This window comes from Neomonachus schauinslandi, chromosome 6, assembly GCF_002201575.2.
Source record: "Neomonachus schauinslandi chromosome 6, ASM220157v2, whole genome shotgun sequence".
Taxonomy (NCBI): Eukaryota; Metazoa; Chordata; class Mammalia; order Carnivora; family Phocidae; genus Neomonachus; species Neomonachus schauinslandi.
In genome coordinates this window covers 101,497,353-101,511,960 of record NC_058408.1, presented here as the reverse complement: position 1 = coordinate 101,511,960, position 14,608 = coordinate 101,497,353, and the positions used below count along the sequence as shown (strand labels likewise).

Here is a 14,608-nt window from a genome sequence, read left to right as displayed (position 1 = left end):
AATAGTGTGCAGATTCCAATTCTGACTCTTTGCTGTGTGACCTTTAGCACAGTAGTTAACCTCTCTCTACCTTAATTCCTCATCTGGATTGCTTTGAGAATTAAATGAGTGACAAATGCCTGGCACATAGTAAGGCCTCAATAAATGTAGGCTGTTGTTTAAAAATATTTTTCTTCAGGGTTGTTTTAATTTCATATTTCTTTAATGATTAGTGAGGCTATTTTTCCACTTTTTAATTTTTTTTTTTATTTTATATGAACCGTCAAATATCCTTTTTTAACTAGTTTTTTTTTTTAAAGTAGGCTCCACACCCAGTGTGGGGCTTGAATTCCTGACCCTGAGATCAATAGTTGCATGCTCTACTGACTGAGCCAGCCAGGTGCCCCATCTCCTTTTCTTAAGACAGAAGTTTTACTTCACAAGCCAGTTGACATAGCAACACCAGAAGCCTAACTAACTAAGGATTAATTAAGTTAGACTTCACCAAAATTAAAGCTTCTGTACTTTAAAGTACACCGTCAGTAAAGTGAAAAAACAACCCATACAGTGGGAGAGAATATGTGAAAATCGTATTTCTGATCAGAGACTTGTATCCAGAATATGTAAACAACTCTAAAAATAATAAAAAGAATCAAATTTTTAACTGGGCAAAGGATTTGAGTAGACATTTTCCCAGAGATGATACACAGATGGACAATAAGCATGTGAAAAGATGCTCATCATCATCATCATCATCATCATCATGAAATACTACTTTCTACCCAATAGAATGGCTATAATATAAACAATTGGACAACAAGTATTAGTGAGGATGTGGAGAAATTAGAACCTTCATACATTGCTGGTGGGATTGTAAAATGGTGTGGGTACCTTGGAGAACAGTTTGGCAATTCCTGAAAATATTTAAGCAGAGTTGCCATGGGACCCAGCAATTCCACTACTACCTATGAGTAATGTAAACAAATGTCCACTCAGAAACTTTTATACATGAATGTACATAGTAGCATTATTCATAAAAGCCAAAAAATTAGAAATAACTCAAATGTCCCATCAACTGATAAAGTATAGTCTCTCCATACAGTGGACTGTTATTTGGCAATAAAAAAGATGCTACAACATGAATGAACCTTGAAAACATTATACTGAGTTGAAAGAAGCAGTCACAAAAGACCCTATTTTACATGCTTCTGCTTATATGAAATAACCAGAATAGGCAATGAGTGGTTGTCTAAGGCTGGGGCAGAGAGGGGGAGATAATGGGTAGTGACTGCTAATGGCTACAGGGTTTCTTTTTGGGGTGATGAAAATGTTCTAAAATTAGATTGCGATGTTGGTTGCATAACTCTGAATATACTGTAAACTATTCTTTAAATGGGTGAACTTTATGGTATGTAAAGTACATATTATTAATGCTGTTGGAGGGAAGGGGAAAGGGAAGGAATCAATTTACAGGTCTGCCTTTCTTCCTGTCCATTCATTTTTTGCCCAGATTATTGGTTAGGAGTAAGATATTTGTCCTATGGTGATTCCTGCTGTGCTAGAAAATTGCATGCTTCAACTTAATTGATGTTTCATTTTGGTATGATGACTGATCATTGAAGTCTTGGGTTTTCTAGGTCCACGACCCCTATTAGTATGATTCTTACCATGTTTCATTACCTTGTAGATTGTTCCTTTGTTCATAAATTTAGGATGATTCTTGTTCAGAAGGCTGTTATAAAGTTCAAATGAAAGTGAGATAGCACTTTGAAAGCTGTGTAGTCCTAAATAAATATTTCTAAAGTTCTCTTTATTTTCTTTCCACAGGAGTAAAACACAAATCTTTTCTAACAGTTGAAGACTGTTTTGAGTTGGGCAAAGTGGCCTATACAGAAGCCGATTATTATCATACAGAACTGTGGATGGAACAAGCACTAAGGCAGCTGGATGAAGGCGAGGTTTCTACCATTGATAAAGTCTCTGTTCTAGACTATTTGAGCTATGCGGTATACCAGCAGGGAGACCTGAATAAGGCACTTTTGCTCACAAAGAAGCTTCTTGAACTAGGTATGTTAATTTGGCCTAATTCAAGGTTATATATATATATATGTGTGTGTGTGTGTGTGTGTGTGTGTGTGTATGTATGTGTGTATATATATGTATATTTGATATATATTTATATATATCTCATAACCATGATATATAAAAGTGCTAAGCTGTATCGTAAGATAAATATATATATAAAATTCTGATATATGACTATATATCTTGTCTTATATATGTAATGATAAATATATATAATTCCGATAATTGTAATTCTGATATATAATTCATCATATAGCTTTGGTACATTTTTTTTCTTTTTCAAGTCTTTATTTAAATTCCAGTTAACACACAGTGCAATATTAGTTTCAGATATAGAATTTAGTGATTCATCACCTACACACAACACCTGGTGCTCACCACAGCTGCCTTCCTCAATACCTATCACCTGTCTAACCCATCGTCCACCCACCTCCCCTTCAGCAACCATCGGTTTGTTCTCTGTAGTTAAGAGTCTGTTTCTTGGTTTGCCTCTTTTTTCTCCCCTTATGTTCATTTGTTTTGTTTCTTAAATTCCACATAGGAGTGAAATCACATGGTATTTGTCTTTCTCTGACTGACTTGCTTTGCTTAGCATTATACTCTCTAGTTCCGTATATGTCATTACAAAGATTTCATTCTTTTTTATGGCTGAGTAATATCCATTTTGTACTTTTTATTTGTTACAAGTCAAGAGTCTATCTGTTAGACAAATTTTATCCTCTGTCCACTGAATAAATGGCAACTCATTTTTCTCAGCTAATGGTACTATGACAGTGGCTGTTATTCTCTGCTGTGTACTCTTCGGGAACTTCAAAATTGGATCTAACCTAACTAGCTCTGTCAAAAATGTTTATTTACCATGTTGTCGTATTAAATATTAACCAGTTTCCTTTGAAGAATGTTTATGTTTTATTGCATTTCATATTTAAAAATAGTGATTTGAAATAAATAGACAAAATATATTTGTCATATTCAAATGTTAGATAATGTGATATCCTATGAGGATTTGATCACTAGTATTTTGGACTTGTTTCTCTAAGTATGATCCAGAAACCATGTGCATCAAAATTACTTGGATACATATTAGACATGAAAAATTCCTTGATCTCCACCCCAGACCTACTAAATCAGAATCTCTGGAGGTAGAGTTGTACGTTAATATGTTCAGGTGGCCGTTGGTATATAATGAAGCTTTAAAACTTTTTAAAAATTAGTTTTTTTCTGAACAGGTTAATATGTGTATGTTAGAAGAGTCAAATAGTTTAAAAAGATTGGTCATCTGAAAATGAACTTCTAACAGGTTATTTCTTGGTTGAGTGAATTAATAAATTGAGATATTAGTTCAAGTACCCCTTTTTTCAGTATTTTGTAGTGTGTGTGTGTGTGTGTGTGTGTGTGTGTGTGTGTGTGTGTGGTGTGGATTTTTTTTTTCTTTCTCCGGGATGGGTGGAGTAGTCTTCTTTCCCCTACTAAAAGATAGCTTAAAATGATGACTGGCAATTCAGAGGCAGTTAGTGGATTCTGGCTTATTTGAAAATTATAACTTTAGTTTCTCTTTTTCCATCTCACGTAGAATTTTGGGACTGAAATTCTCTCAGCCCTCGGAAGTAGGCTATGTTCTGCATTTATAATGTATCTGTGGTGAACGTTGCTTTTGAACTGCATACACTGTCTTCCCCATGATGATTACATTTCAGTTTCAGAAAAATCTTTAACATTGCTTAAAATAAGTAGAATGAGTAATATTTTAGAATTCATTTTTTAAAAAGATTTTATTTATTTATTTGACAGAGAGAGTGAGAGAGATCACAAGTAGGCAGGCAGAGGGAAAAGGAGAAGCAGGCTCCCTGCCAAGCATGGAGCCTGATGTGGAGCTCGATCCCAGGATGCTGGGATCATAACCTGAGCTGAAGGCAGACACTTAATGGACTGAGCCATCCAGGCGCCCCTAGAATTCATTTGGCTTCAAATTGATCATAATTCATTTGGCTGATTAATAATTTCTCAAAGTAGAATATTTGCTACTTTGAAATAAATGGCTGATTCCTTCTCCAGAACCCTTTTTACATAGGGTGACTCTATGTGATTTACTTTATACCTGTTATTTTGGTACCATAATTTTTAAAAAAGATTTTATTTAGTTTGAGAGAGAGAGGATGCGTGAGCAGGGTGGGGGTGGCAGTAGAAAGAATCTCAAGCAGACTCTGTGCTGAGTGTGGAGCTGGAAGCAGGGCTCATCGCACAGCCCCAGATCAAACCTGAACTGAAACCAAGAGTTGGTCGCTTAACTGACTGAGCTACCCAGGCACCCCTGGTATAATAATTTTTATTAGTGCCTCCTTTCACTCTCATAAGTATCCTGGTTTGGAAGGTAAATTATATGGGCCTCTATTTTTATATTACTATATTCGGATGCTTGAATGACTGTAAACTTAACCATGGTCATGCTTTCTTCCTTATCCAATAGATCCTGAACACCAGAGAGCTAATGGTAACTTAAAATATTTTGAATATATAATGGCTAAAGAAAAAGATGTCAATAAGTCCGCTTCAGATGACCAATCTGATCAGAAAACCACACTGAAGAAAAAAGGGGCTGCTGTGGATTACCTGCCAGAGAGACAGAAGTACGAAATGCTGTGCCGTGGGGAGGGTATCAAAATGGTAAAGTGGAAAAGCCAATTGTGTGTGTGTATGAATGTGTGTGTGTGTTTGTACATAGTTCTGGAGAGAATCAGAGTTCTTTTATATTTAAGCCTATGTCATAAAAATTAGAATTAACTGTTAAAGTATTACAGTATGCCACATCAACTTATTGTGGGTGTCACAGTGTGCTCCAACGATTAGTAAAATAGCTTTAGAATAAAGCTGTTGAATCATTATGCCATTTTGTGTATTTTTGGTAATATAACTCTTTGCATAGGCCAAAAGAGGCTTATTTTTATAAGATGAAGGATCAGATAGTTTAAGGGAAGTGATAAGATTTTTTCTTATATTTTAATGCAAAAGATATTTCCACAGTCTTAAGCGGAAATAATATACCAGCTTAACCCATCCTGTAAAAAAAGAACTCATCTATACAATAATCTTTTGTGGTTTTACTCCTAGTTGACCTTGACAGGATTGCTTAGTGAAATGTTGTGTTAGTCTATTTAAGAAATACTTAAAATGCCGAAAGAGTTTCTGCAGATTTTGGCTTTAACATTTATTTTTTTTAATACTTAAATGTGCCTATAAATATCCTTTTCTTTATTGTGTATCTGTATTTATGTATTTATAACTCAGAGTACTAGTGTTTCAGGGTGTTAATAGATAAAAGACCACAAACAAAAAAGTTCAAGTCTGGGAACATAGGTTTTTGTTCGGCCCCAGGGCTTTTCAGAGCCTTTTTATGATAATGTACAATATGGATATGCTATACATTGCTTCCCAACATTAATTGATAAAGCATGGAACCCGTTTTTAAGGAATATCATGTGGTACTAGTTTTCAGTTGAAGGCAGGCATATGTAGAAGGAATTAGTGAATTTTTGAAGTAAGTACTTTTAAGTGTAAACATTTGAATAGTGTGTTAAGTTTTTCTCTGCTACTAATAAAGTCAAGCTGGGCTGTACATTTTGATATTGGTGACTTTTTGATATTTGAGGACTTACTGTTGACAGCTTAATCTCTTAACAGCAAATGCGTAGATCATATCTATGTTGACACTTTTGAGAGCTAAGTTTATGGACTCCTGGAAGAACATGCTTACTTTTGCTTTGGGTGCTAATGAGTAAATAAAAGGATAATGACAGTCTGATAGACTCACGAAACATTTCTTTTTTTTAATTTCACACCTAAATATTTTATTACACATCTGTTGAAGATACTCAAAAAATAACCAAAAAACTATTGTTACACCTAAAAAGGTGCACAATATTTCCATAATATTATACATCTAGTTAGTGTTCAAATTTCTAGTAGTAAGCAGATACTATTTTATTGCCTTTAATAAATCTTAAAGAAGAAATCAAAATAGAGCCATAGGTATAAAACAGAAGTCTGTTTAATTTACCAGTGTGTTGATGTGACACACACATGTCAACTCTGCCCAAAATCAAGGATCATCTTTACTCTCAGAATAGTTAAATTCACCTCATCATTCTATCAAAGACTTATAATAAATAAATCTTTAGATTTGACTCTAGGTAAATAAAGTACATGGAGAATAAACATGCATCATTATTTGTCTTAGGATGTTAGCTAATAATTAAAAACTAGGGGCACTTGGGTGGCTCAGTCGGTTAAGCATCTGCCTTCAGCTCAGGTCATGATCCCAGGGTCCTGGAATGGAGCCTGCTTCTCCCTCTCCCTTTGCCGCTCTCCCTGCTTGTGCTCTCTCATTCACTCTGTCAAATAAATAAAATCTTTTAAAAAAACAAAAACAAACAAAAACTAATATTATTTCTATTTCATATATGATGTTTAATCAAGAGAAGAATCAGCAATGGATAATTTAGTTAATATAGATTGAAAGGAACATTTATTTGTTTTGTCGATCACTCTATTTTTAATAGTCATCAATAAAAGCACCCGCCTTTAATAACTTATTTTCTCTTTTTCAGAATTACTCATTTTCATCTTTGCTTTTTAAAACTAACTAAATTTGTTTATGCTGCAAGCATCTAACTGGGAGGTATTTAGGAAAACCTGGTGAGGTTTTGTTTTATTTTTCCTTTTAAAAACTTTTTCTCTGGGTGCTTCCCAGTTACTTTGTGAAGTTTGGAGCAATGCAGGTCATTCATTTCATATTTTCATAAATATTTCATTATTCTTTATATTTAGATACCCGAACTTTATTTTGATGAGACATGGGTTAAAAGTGAAACCCTATCTTTTTTCTTATTTAAGGCCTAGCATCTCTCCCAGAAAATAATCATTAATAAAACTTTTAAATCCTGAATGTCCTATTTGATGCAAAATACTTGCAGAGTACTATCTTTTGTATATTCTTCCATCAATGCTCTATGTATACGCAAGCAGGATTATTGTTTCTTTTTTGCATAGGAGCAAGCATTATTACTCTAATATGTTTATCATTTTCTTAACTTTATGTTTAGACTCCTCGGAGACAGAAAAAACTCTTTTGCCGTTACCATGATGGAAACCGGAATCCTAAATTCATTCTGGCTCCAGCCAAACAGGAGGATGAGTGGGACAAGCCTCGTATTATTCGCTTCCATGATATTATTTCTGATGCAGAAATTGAAATTGTCAAAGATCTAGCAAAACCAAGGGTAAATAATTTTTTTCTCTCAATTTACTCTACCTGTGTATTAGTTTTGCCTTTGCAAGATTACAAAGATGACAATTGATATGGCAGTAACCCCACAGATAGTTTTAGATATTGCTGTCACAACATAATGGAGTTGTTAATAAGCTCTGTTTATACTAGTTTTTCCTCAGTTTGTTATTAACACAAATAGCATACCCTGCAACTGGGTTTTAAACACTAAATTATGAAAATCATAGATGAGATTTTTTTATTCACACTGATTTTATTCACAGATGTTTCAGCATCTTCCTGAAAAAGTTTTGTATGTATTTTCAAACCCTTTAGTCTCATAGGCTAATCAAAGACCAACTTTCTCATATCTTCAATATTTTTATCTGAAGGAATACTTGAAGTATTTTTATTCCTCTTTGGGCACATTATTACTGGAAAGATATAATTGCACAAGCATCATGCTAATTTGAAATAAGGACATCATAGTTTTCTGACTTTAACTCCTATCATTTATCTTAAGGAAAACAATTTTAAAAAAATTTTTTTATTTCAATTCAATTCAATTTTTTTTTTTTTTTAATTCATGGGAGACAGAGAGAGAGAGGCAGAGGAGAAGCAGGCTCCCAAGGAGCAGGGAGCCCGATGCGGGACTCGATCCCAGGATGCCGGGATCATGACCTGAGCCGAAGGCAGACGCTTAACCATCTGAGCCACTCAGGCGCCCTATTTCAATTCAATTTAATTAACATATAGTGTATTATTAGTTTCAGAGGTAGAATTTAGTGATTCATTAAGGAAAATAATTTAATGTAAACACAATCCCATAAACTTAGTGTTTAGCATAGAAATTCTTCTTCTGTGAGAATTTGAGAAAGACTACCCTTTATGCTCTTGCCTTTTTTCCCATCAGCTTGTTCTTAAAACCTATTTGATCTCATTGATAGTAATACAAACTGCCATCAGTTTCATAAAGAGATTGTTAAACATTAAGCTTATCTGTGCTCTGTACAGGAGTTGGCAAATTTTTTCTGTAAAGGTACAAATAATAAACATATTTCAGGCTTTGCTGGCTATGTCATCTATCACAAATACTCAAGTCTACATTGTAGTGTGAAAGCAGCCATAGAAAATATATAAATGAGCATGGCTATATTTCAATAAAACTTTATTTCCAAAAACCAGTGGCAGGCTGAATTTGGTGCATGGGCCATAGGTTGCTGATCCTTGTTATAAAGGTTTAATTATCTGGATATCTGTACTTAAACTTAAGGTCAGAATTTTTGTTGCTGTTAAGTTTTACTATTCCAGATTGGTACTTTTTTTTTTTAACCAAAGATTACATTTTAAATGGAAAAGACTGGTCTAATATGTATAGGTGCTGTCCAAGGGAATTCTTATAAATCTTCCAGAGCACTACTTAAATCACACCATATTCTATTGGTATCTTTTCAATTTCTGTTTTAGTCCATTCTTTGTGGTCAGTAAACCCAGTAAACCAAAATACCTTGGTGGAATATTTTTTAAGAATTCATTTCAGCTAAGAGGTCAAGTCTTGTATCTCTGGATTTGGAGGCCTCAGTCTTCAAAGGGGATGCCTCAGTTGGATTATTTTAATCAAAAAATTCAGTGCCGATAAAAATTTTATACTCTTTTCTTTTTTTTTAAAGATTTTTTATTTATTTATTTGAGAGAGAGAGGATGAGAGAGAGCAAGCACATGAGAGGGGGGAGGGTCAGAGGGAGAAGCAGACTCCCCGCCGAGCAGGGAGCCCGATGCGGGACTCGATCCAGGGACTCCAGGATCATGACCTGAGCCGAAGGCAGTCGCTTAACCGACTGAGCCACCCAGGCGCCCTATACTCTTTTCAAATTTCAGAATCATTTTTATTTGTTAGTTTGAAGTCATTATCTTGGCTGGTCCTCTCTTTCCTACTGTTTTTGTACATTTATGAGTTCTTTTCATCTGCCTTTCTGCTGAGTCCAAGATTATTTCACTGTATATGTGAAATACATGAACAGATATGTTGAAAGAAGTAAAGATGGACCCTGAAAGAAATTTTGGACAGCATTAACCTTTGTAAACAGTTCCATCACTAAAAAAAATTAACATCAAAAGTTTGAAACGGATCATTAACTACAAATAGCCATTCTTATAACTATAAATTAGACATCAAATTTTAGAAATTTCTTCCCTCCCAGTCTCCTCCAACGACTGAAAGAAATTTAATTTCTAATCTCTTTTGTTTGTGTACCCTCCATTCATGCAAAGCAAAAACAAAATATAAAAAATAACAACAACAAAAAAAGCTTAAAAGCCAACTGTCTCTCAAGGCTCAACACAGGGTGACTGGAAGTCTTATGGAGTTCTTTTCTCTTTTCATCCTCCTTTGTAAAAATCCCAGAATTCTGACTGGTTGGATAAATGTGATTCATTTTTTTTTGTTTTGTAATGCAACTATTTTGATGGTTGGCTTCACAGCTGAGGCGAGCCACCATTTCAAACCCAATAACAGGAGACTTGGAGACGGTACATTACAGAATTAGCAAAAGGTAAGAGATGTGTATGTTGCATATTTTGCCCTCTAATGAGTGTTTTGTACATCCTACAGGAATATTCATTTAAGGGAAGTAGGTCATTTTCAGTCTCCAGCTCAAGTCACCGCCTATTTATATACGCATGGATAAACTGCTTTGTGTTTCACAGGTCTTTCCCTTTAACTAGAAGTTCTTTTTTTAATCTTTAATTGGTCTTTTGTTTTGAGGGAATTAATACGCTTTGCATTTCTCTTCAGGTCAGGAATCAAATCTCCAGGAAATGGCTTGATACTTGTTTTCTTTTTCCTTTTTCTTGCCAAAAGGGAAAAAAAAGAAAAAGCAGCAGCCTGGATTAATCTGGGAGTAGTCTTTGTTTATATAGTTCTCTCATATTCATAAATGCTGCAGTAAATTCACATCATTCTTCATAGTGATTTGTATTGGCATTTGTTCATTCATCTTGTGGAATACCATTGTCATTTTGGAGTAATCTGTATTCCTCCTGTTGGAGTTATTTTAAAAAACTTGCTGACTAGAAAGTTGGCAATGGAAAGAAGGGTTATGCTTCTGATCTCAGTCTTCTAACTACTATTACTCATGAACTTATTTGCCTTTTACTTTGCCAGAGAGACTTAACAGTTTTATCTCAGTGAGAGTTTTAAAAAATAAATTTAAAGAGACTATTAACTATTCTTTTGTCAAAATACTTAAAGGACTTTAAACTTCTAGATCTGAGAAAGCTCCTGTGAAACCCAGTGCTATAAATCATTTACATATATTTTCAAATGATTTTTTTAAAAAAAAGTGAAAGGACAATAAATCTACAACAAAAATATGTCAACCCATTTTCTCTTGATTTGGAAGTGGCTTTTATTGCCACCTGTCTAAATGTTTTTGCTGATTTGAAACCATTACCTACCATCCAGACCAATCTGAACCCTTCCAATCACCTGTGGCTTGGCAAAACAAAACAAACAAAAGCCCAAAATTGCCTGCTACGTGAGTAAGTCCTTGTCCTTTCTCTTTTTTTGTAGCTGAGCCGAGCTACAGTACATGACCCTGAGACTGGAAAATTGACCACAGCACAGTACAGAGTATCTAAGAGGTAAGGGAGTAATGGAGAGAATTTTAGTCCTATTTGGACCATTTTCCTTCTTGAGAATCTAATTTTCATAAAGGTTTCTAAGACCTAGGCTTAGGCATGACAACCATGCTTGAATTTTCATGATAGACTAATAAACAGACATGGTTATGGGGCAGTTAACAGAGATTTTCCAGAAGTAACTTACTGGATTTCAAAATGCCTGCTGAGACTCCTCAGACCCTAATTGAAAAGTGAAGTTGTGTTCCGATATTGAAGTAAGAGAAGTTCCCAAAGAACCTTCGTAGAAACAAGGCCTAATTTGGCTTCTATAGTAAAGCAAAGGTATAAAAATCTCTGGGTCACCAGAATAGCTGCAGGTATTGAGAAAGTGCATGCCTTGAAGGATTCCATAACACATCCTTTTTAAGTCAATTGGTTTCAAATTCTTTGCTTTTAACAATGTTTAAAGAGAATGTTCTTAAGTTACTAGCTGATCACTGAAATAATTTTTAACAGTAGATTACTGTGTAACTCATGTATATAACTTAGAAGGAGCCCACAGAGTAAGTGACATAGCTTTGTATGACATTTAGCAGCATCTCTGGCACCCACTAGATGCCAGTAATGCCCTTCATCCCAGTTTTGACAATCAAAAATGTCTCCAGACTTTGCCAAACATCCCCTGGTAGGCAAAATTCCCACCACCACCCCAGAGACTTCACCTCTCTACCCATGTTGAAAGCCACTATTCTAAGATAAGAATGGAATGAAAATGCAGTTCAAGGGGGGAAAAAAAAGAATGATACAAAAGTTCCCAAGTACTAAAAAATTCATTCATGTATTTTTTTAAAAGTGAGTCATGGTGGGCATTAAATCATCGTGGTATTTAGATTCCACTGGATACGTTAAAAAAAAGATCATTTTTCAGAAATTACCACTAATTTCAGAATTCTTTCAAACTATTTGATGAAAAATTCTGGTTTTCAACTAAAATGTGCAGAAAGTAAGTACATAGATTTAACAACTATTTTAGGAGTTACTGGAACAGAAATTTTGAATATTATTGCTGTAAGTCATAACAAAAGTACTATGAAGGCTGTACAGAATGCATTGTTTCCTTACTGTTTTTGAGCAAAGCTATATGTCCTTCATATGGTAATAACCTTCAACATGCCAGCACACATATCCTGGTTTCCTAACCGTGTGCCCCATGCTACCTGCCCCCAGCAAACTAGAAGACATGAAGAAAATTTAATTTCTATCATACGACTTTGATTTCAGGGAGACTAAGGATTTGTAGAAATTAATTTGGATAATGTTTTGATACATGATTTATAATGCTTCTGTGCATTGTAATTAACTCTAAATTTCAAGTTAAACTTCAGCTAATTTTCCATTTTATTACAGAATCTTACTCATGTCTTTAAAAATTAACCTTTTATTTTTTAAAAAATAAGCCATTATGTATTTTATCAAAGATTACTATATGGTTTTAGGCATTTTTACTGTCATAAGGCTTGTTTCTAAATTCTCCAGATTTGGATGCTTTTAGGAAGCACATAAAAGAAAATTTCATGAACTTAGTTCTTTGGAAGTCCTTTTTGGAAATTTTTTTATATATACAGTGGACCTTCTGAAGAAATATCCAGCCCACAGAGTCATTGGACTCTTACCAGTAAGGCAAAATAAATTACTCTTGGAAAGGTGATCTACAGACTTTTTTTCCTTAAGAACTAAATACTTCTAAGCCTTTTGGGCTTATTTTTAAAATATTCTAACTTTATAGCTCTGAGAAGCAATTTTATTGGATTTTTTAGAAAGACACAACCATACTTTATATTATATATGGCAATAGAAGGCATTTAGCCAGCAGCATTAGAAGCATTGGAAGACTAACACCAGAATAAATTCACCCAATCTTAGCAGAGTATGCGGGTGTGTGTGTGTGTGTGTGTGTGTGTGTGTGTGTGTGTGTGTGTGTTCGTGTTCAAATACTCATATTTACTCAAGGAAAATTGTTCAGCAAGTCTTTTAAAAAGAAAATACGTATGTTGAGAGAGAGGCCTTAACTGTTAAAGAAGGAATTTGCTCCATAAAATATCCTAAACATTTCATATTTTAGCAAGTAAGTTTTTGCTTTTTTGGGAATTTATTAGCTATGTCAAGACATTTTTTACCCATCACTGGAATCTGAATTTTGAATATTCCTACAAGTGAAATAAATGAGTGTTTTAGGTTTACTTCATATATTATACCTCTGAAAAAGGCATCTCAAATGTAAAATAGAAAAATTTATGTGTACTGATGTCAGTTAATGTAGTTCCTTTTGCTGTGGGAACATCTGTATTTTGAATGGGTCAGAAGGGAATTTCAAATATCTGTATTTTGAGAAATTTCTAAGTGATTGCATCATCTTCCGTGGAAGGAAAAATATGTTCCAGCATCCTAGCAAATAGAATTTTATTCGGGTAAAGTATGTGTGGAAATCCATTACTGTTTATTTACTTTATTGACTATCTCTGAACGTTTGGTAAGTCATGTCTGTCCTTTCCATAATTAAAAAAAAAAAAAAACTAAAAATTTACTACAGCTTGTTAATGGAGATGCTAATAATTTTGGCTACAGCAGAGAAGTGGAATTTTAGTTTTGGAAAAGTAAACATTGAGTTTACATGCTCTGAAAAGACATTTAGTTATGTGAGCTCATAAAGTCCAGTTAAAGTAATATTAAGAGATATGCAAATAAACAATCTAGTGTGGTAGAAAAAGCTTCTTTGATTCTGGTAGGTTATTTTTAGAAATAGTTTTCCTTTTCTTACTCTGATATACAGATTTCCCATAATATGGCATTTTCTTATGCTTACGATTTAATTTACCCATGGAAATAAGGAACAAATACAATATAAAAGCTTATTATTATTTTATAGTATGGGGCAAATACAAACATCTTTGAATATTTCAGATTTTTTTTAAATTGGAGTCGCTTTTAACAACGACAGTCTGTTAGGTTGAACAGTAGTTCTCAGATTGAGATAACTGAAACGGATAGATCTATATAGTATGATTGTGTAATTGTCCCACTAAGATCCAAAGGGCCAGGATAAATTCCCAGGCTAGATGATCAGCCTTTCTTTTTTTTTTTTTAAATTTTATTTATTTGCGAGAGAGAGAATGAGAGACAGAGAGCATGAGAGGGAGGAGGGTCAGAGGGAGAAGCAGACTCCCTGCTGAACAGGGAGCCCGATGCGGGACTCGATCCCGGGACTCCAGGATCATGACCTGAGCCGAAGGCAGTCGCTTAACCAACTGAGCCACCCAGGCGCCCGATCAGCCTTTCTTTGTTAACCGTCAAGCACTTAGAGAAGAATTATTGAAAGTTTGCTCTCTCTAACTGGCACTTGGGGTCCTGAATTACTTTTTGCCTTTGCAAAAAATCACATAGTTTTTATATTAGCTAATTGTAAAATGTCAATTTTCACGTGTTGGGTTGGAAGAAAGTAGTGGAAATTATATCACTTGCATTTTCCTTTGGAAGTTTTGTAATAATCTCCCAAACCTCCAAAATGATATTGTCTATCTATTTACTTGAACATGATGTCCTTATTAATATATTAGAAATATAGTCATGCAGTGTGAGAATGTTGCTCCTTACTCAAAACAT

The 14,608-nt window shown here is 34.4% G+C and overlaps 1 protein-coding gene across 3 annotated transcripts in view; it reads left to right on the top strand.

Moving 5' to 3' along the window:
- Positions 1-14,608, top strand: part of P4HA1 (prolyl 4-hydroxylase subunit alpha 1) — an 81,955-nt gene that overhangs the window by 36,893 nt on the left and 30,454 nt on the right. For 2 of the 3 annotated variants that reach the window (XM_021700206.1, XM_021700209.1), the window contains 4 exons: positions 1,807-2,046; positions 4,532-4,728; positions 7,164-7,340; positions 9,809-9,879. In XM_021700206.1, the coding sequence (XP_021555881.1) occupies positions 1,807-2,046; positions 4,532-4,728; positions 7,164-7,340; positions 9,809-9,879 (685 nt within the window). Of the gene's footprint in view, positions 1-1,806; positions 2,047-4,531; positions 4,729-7,163; positions 7,341-9,808; positions 9,880-10,898; positions 10,970-14,608 lie in introns of all 3 variants that reach the window. The other variant, XM_021700208.2, reaches the window with a different exon arrangement.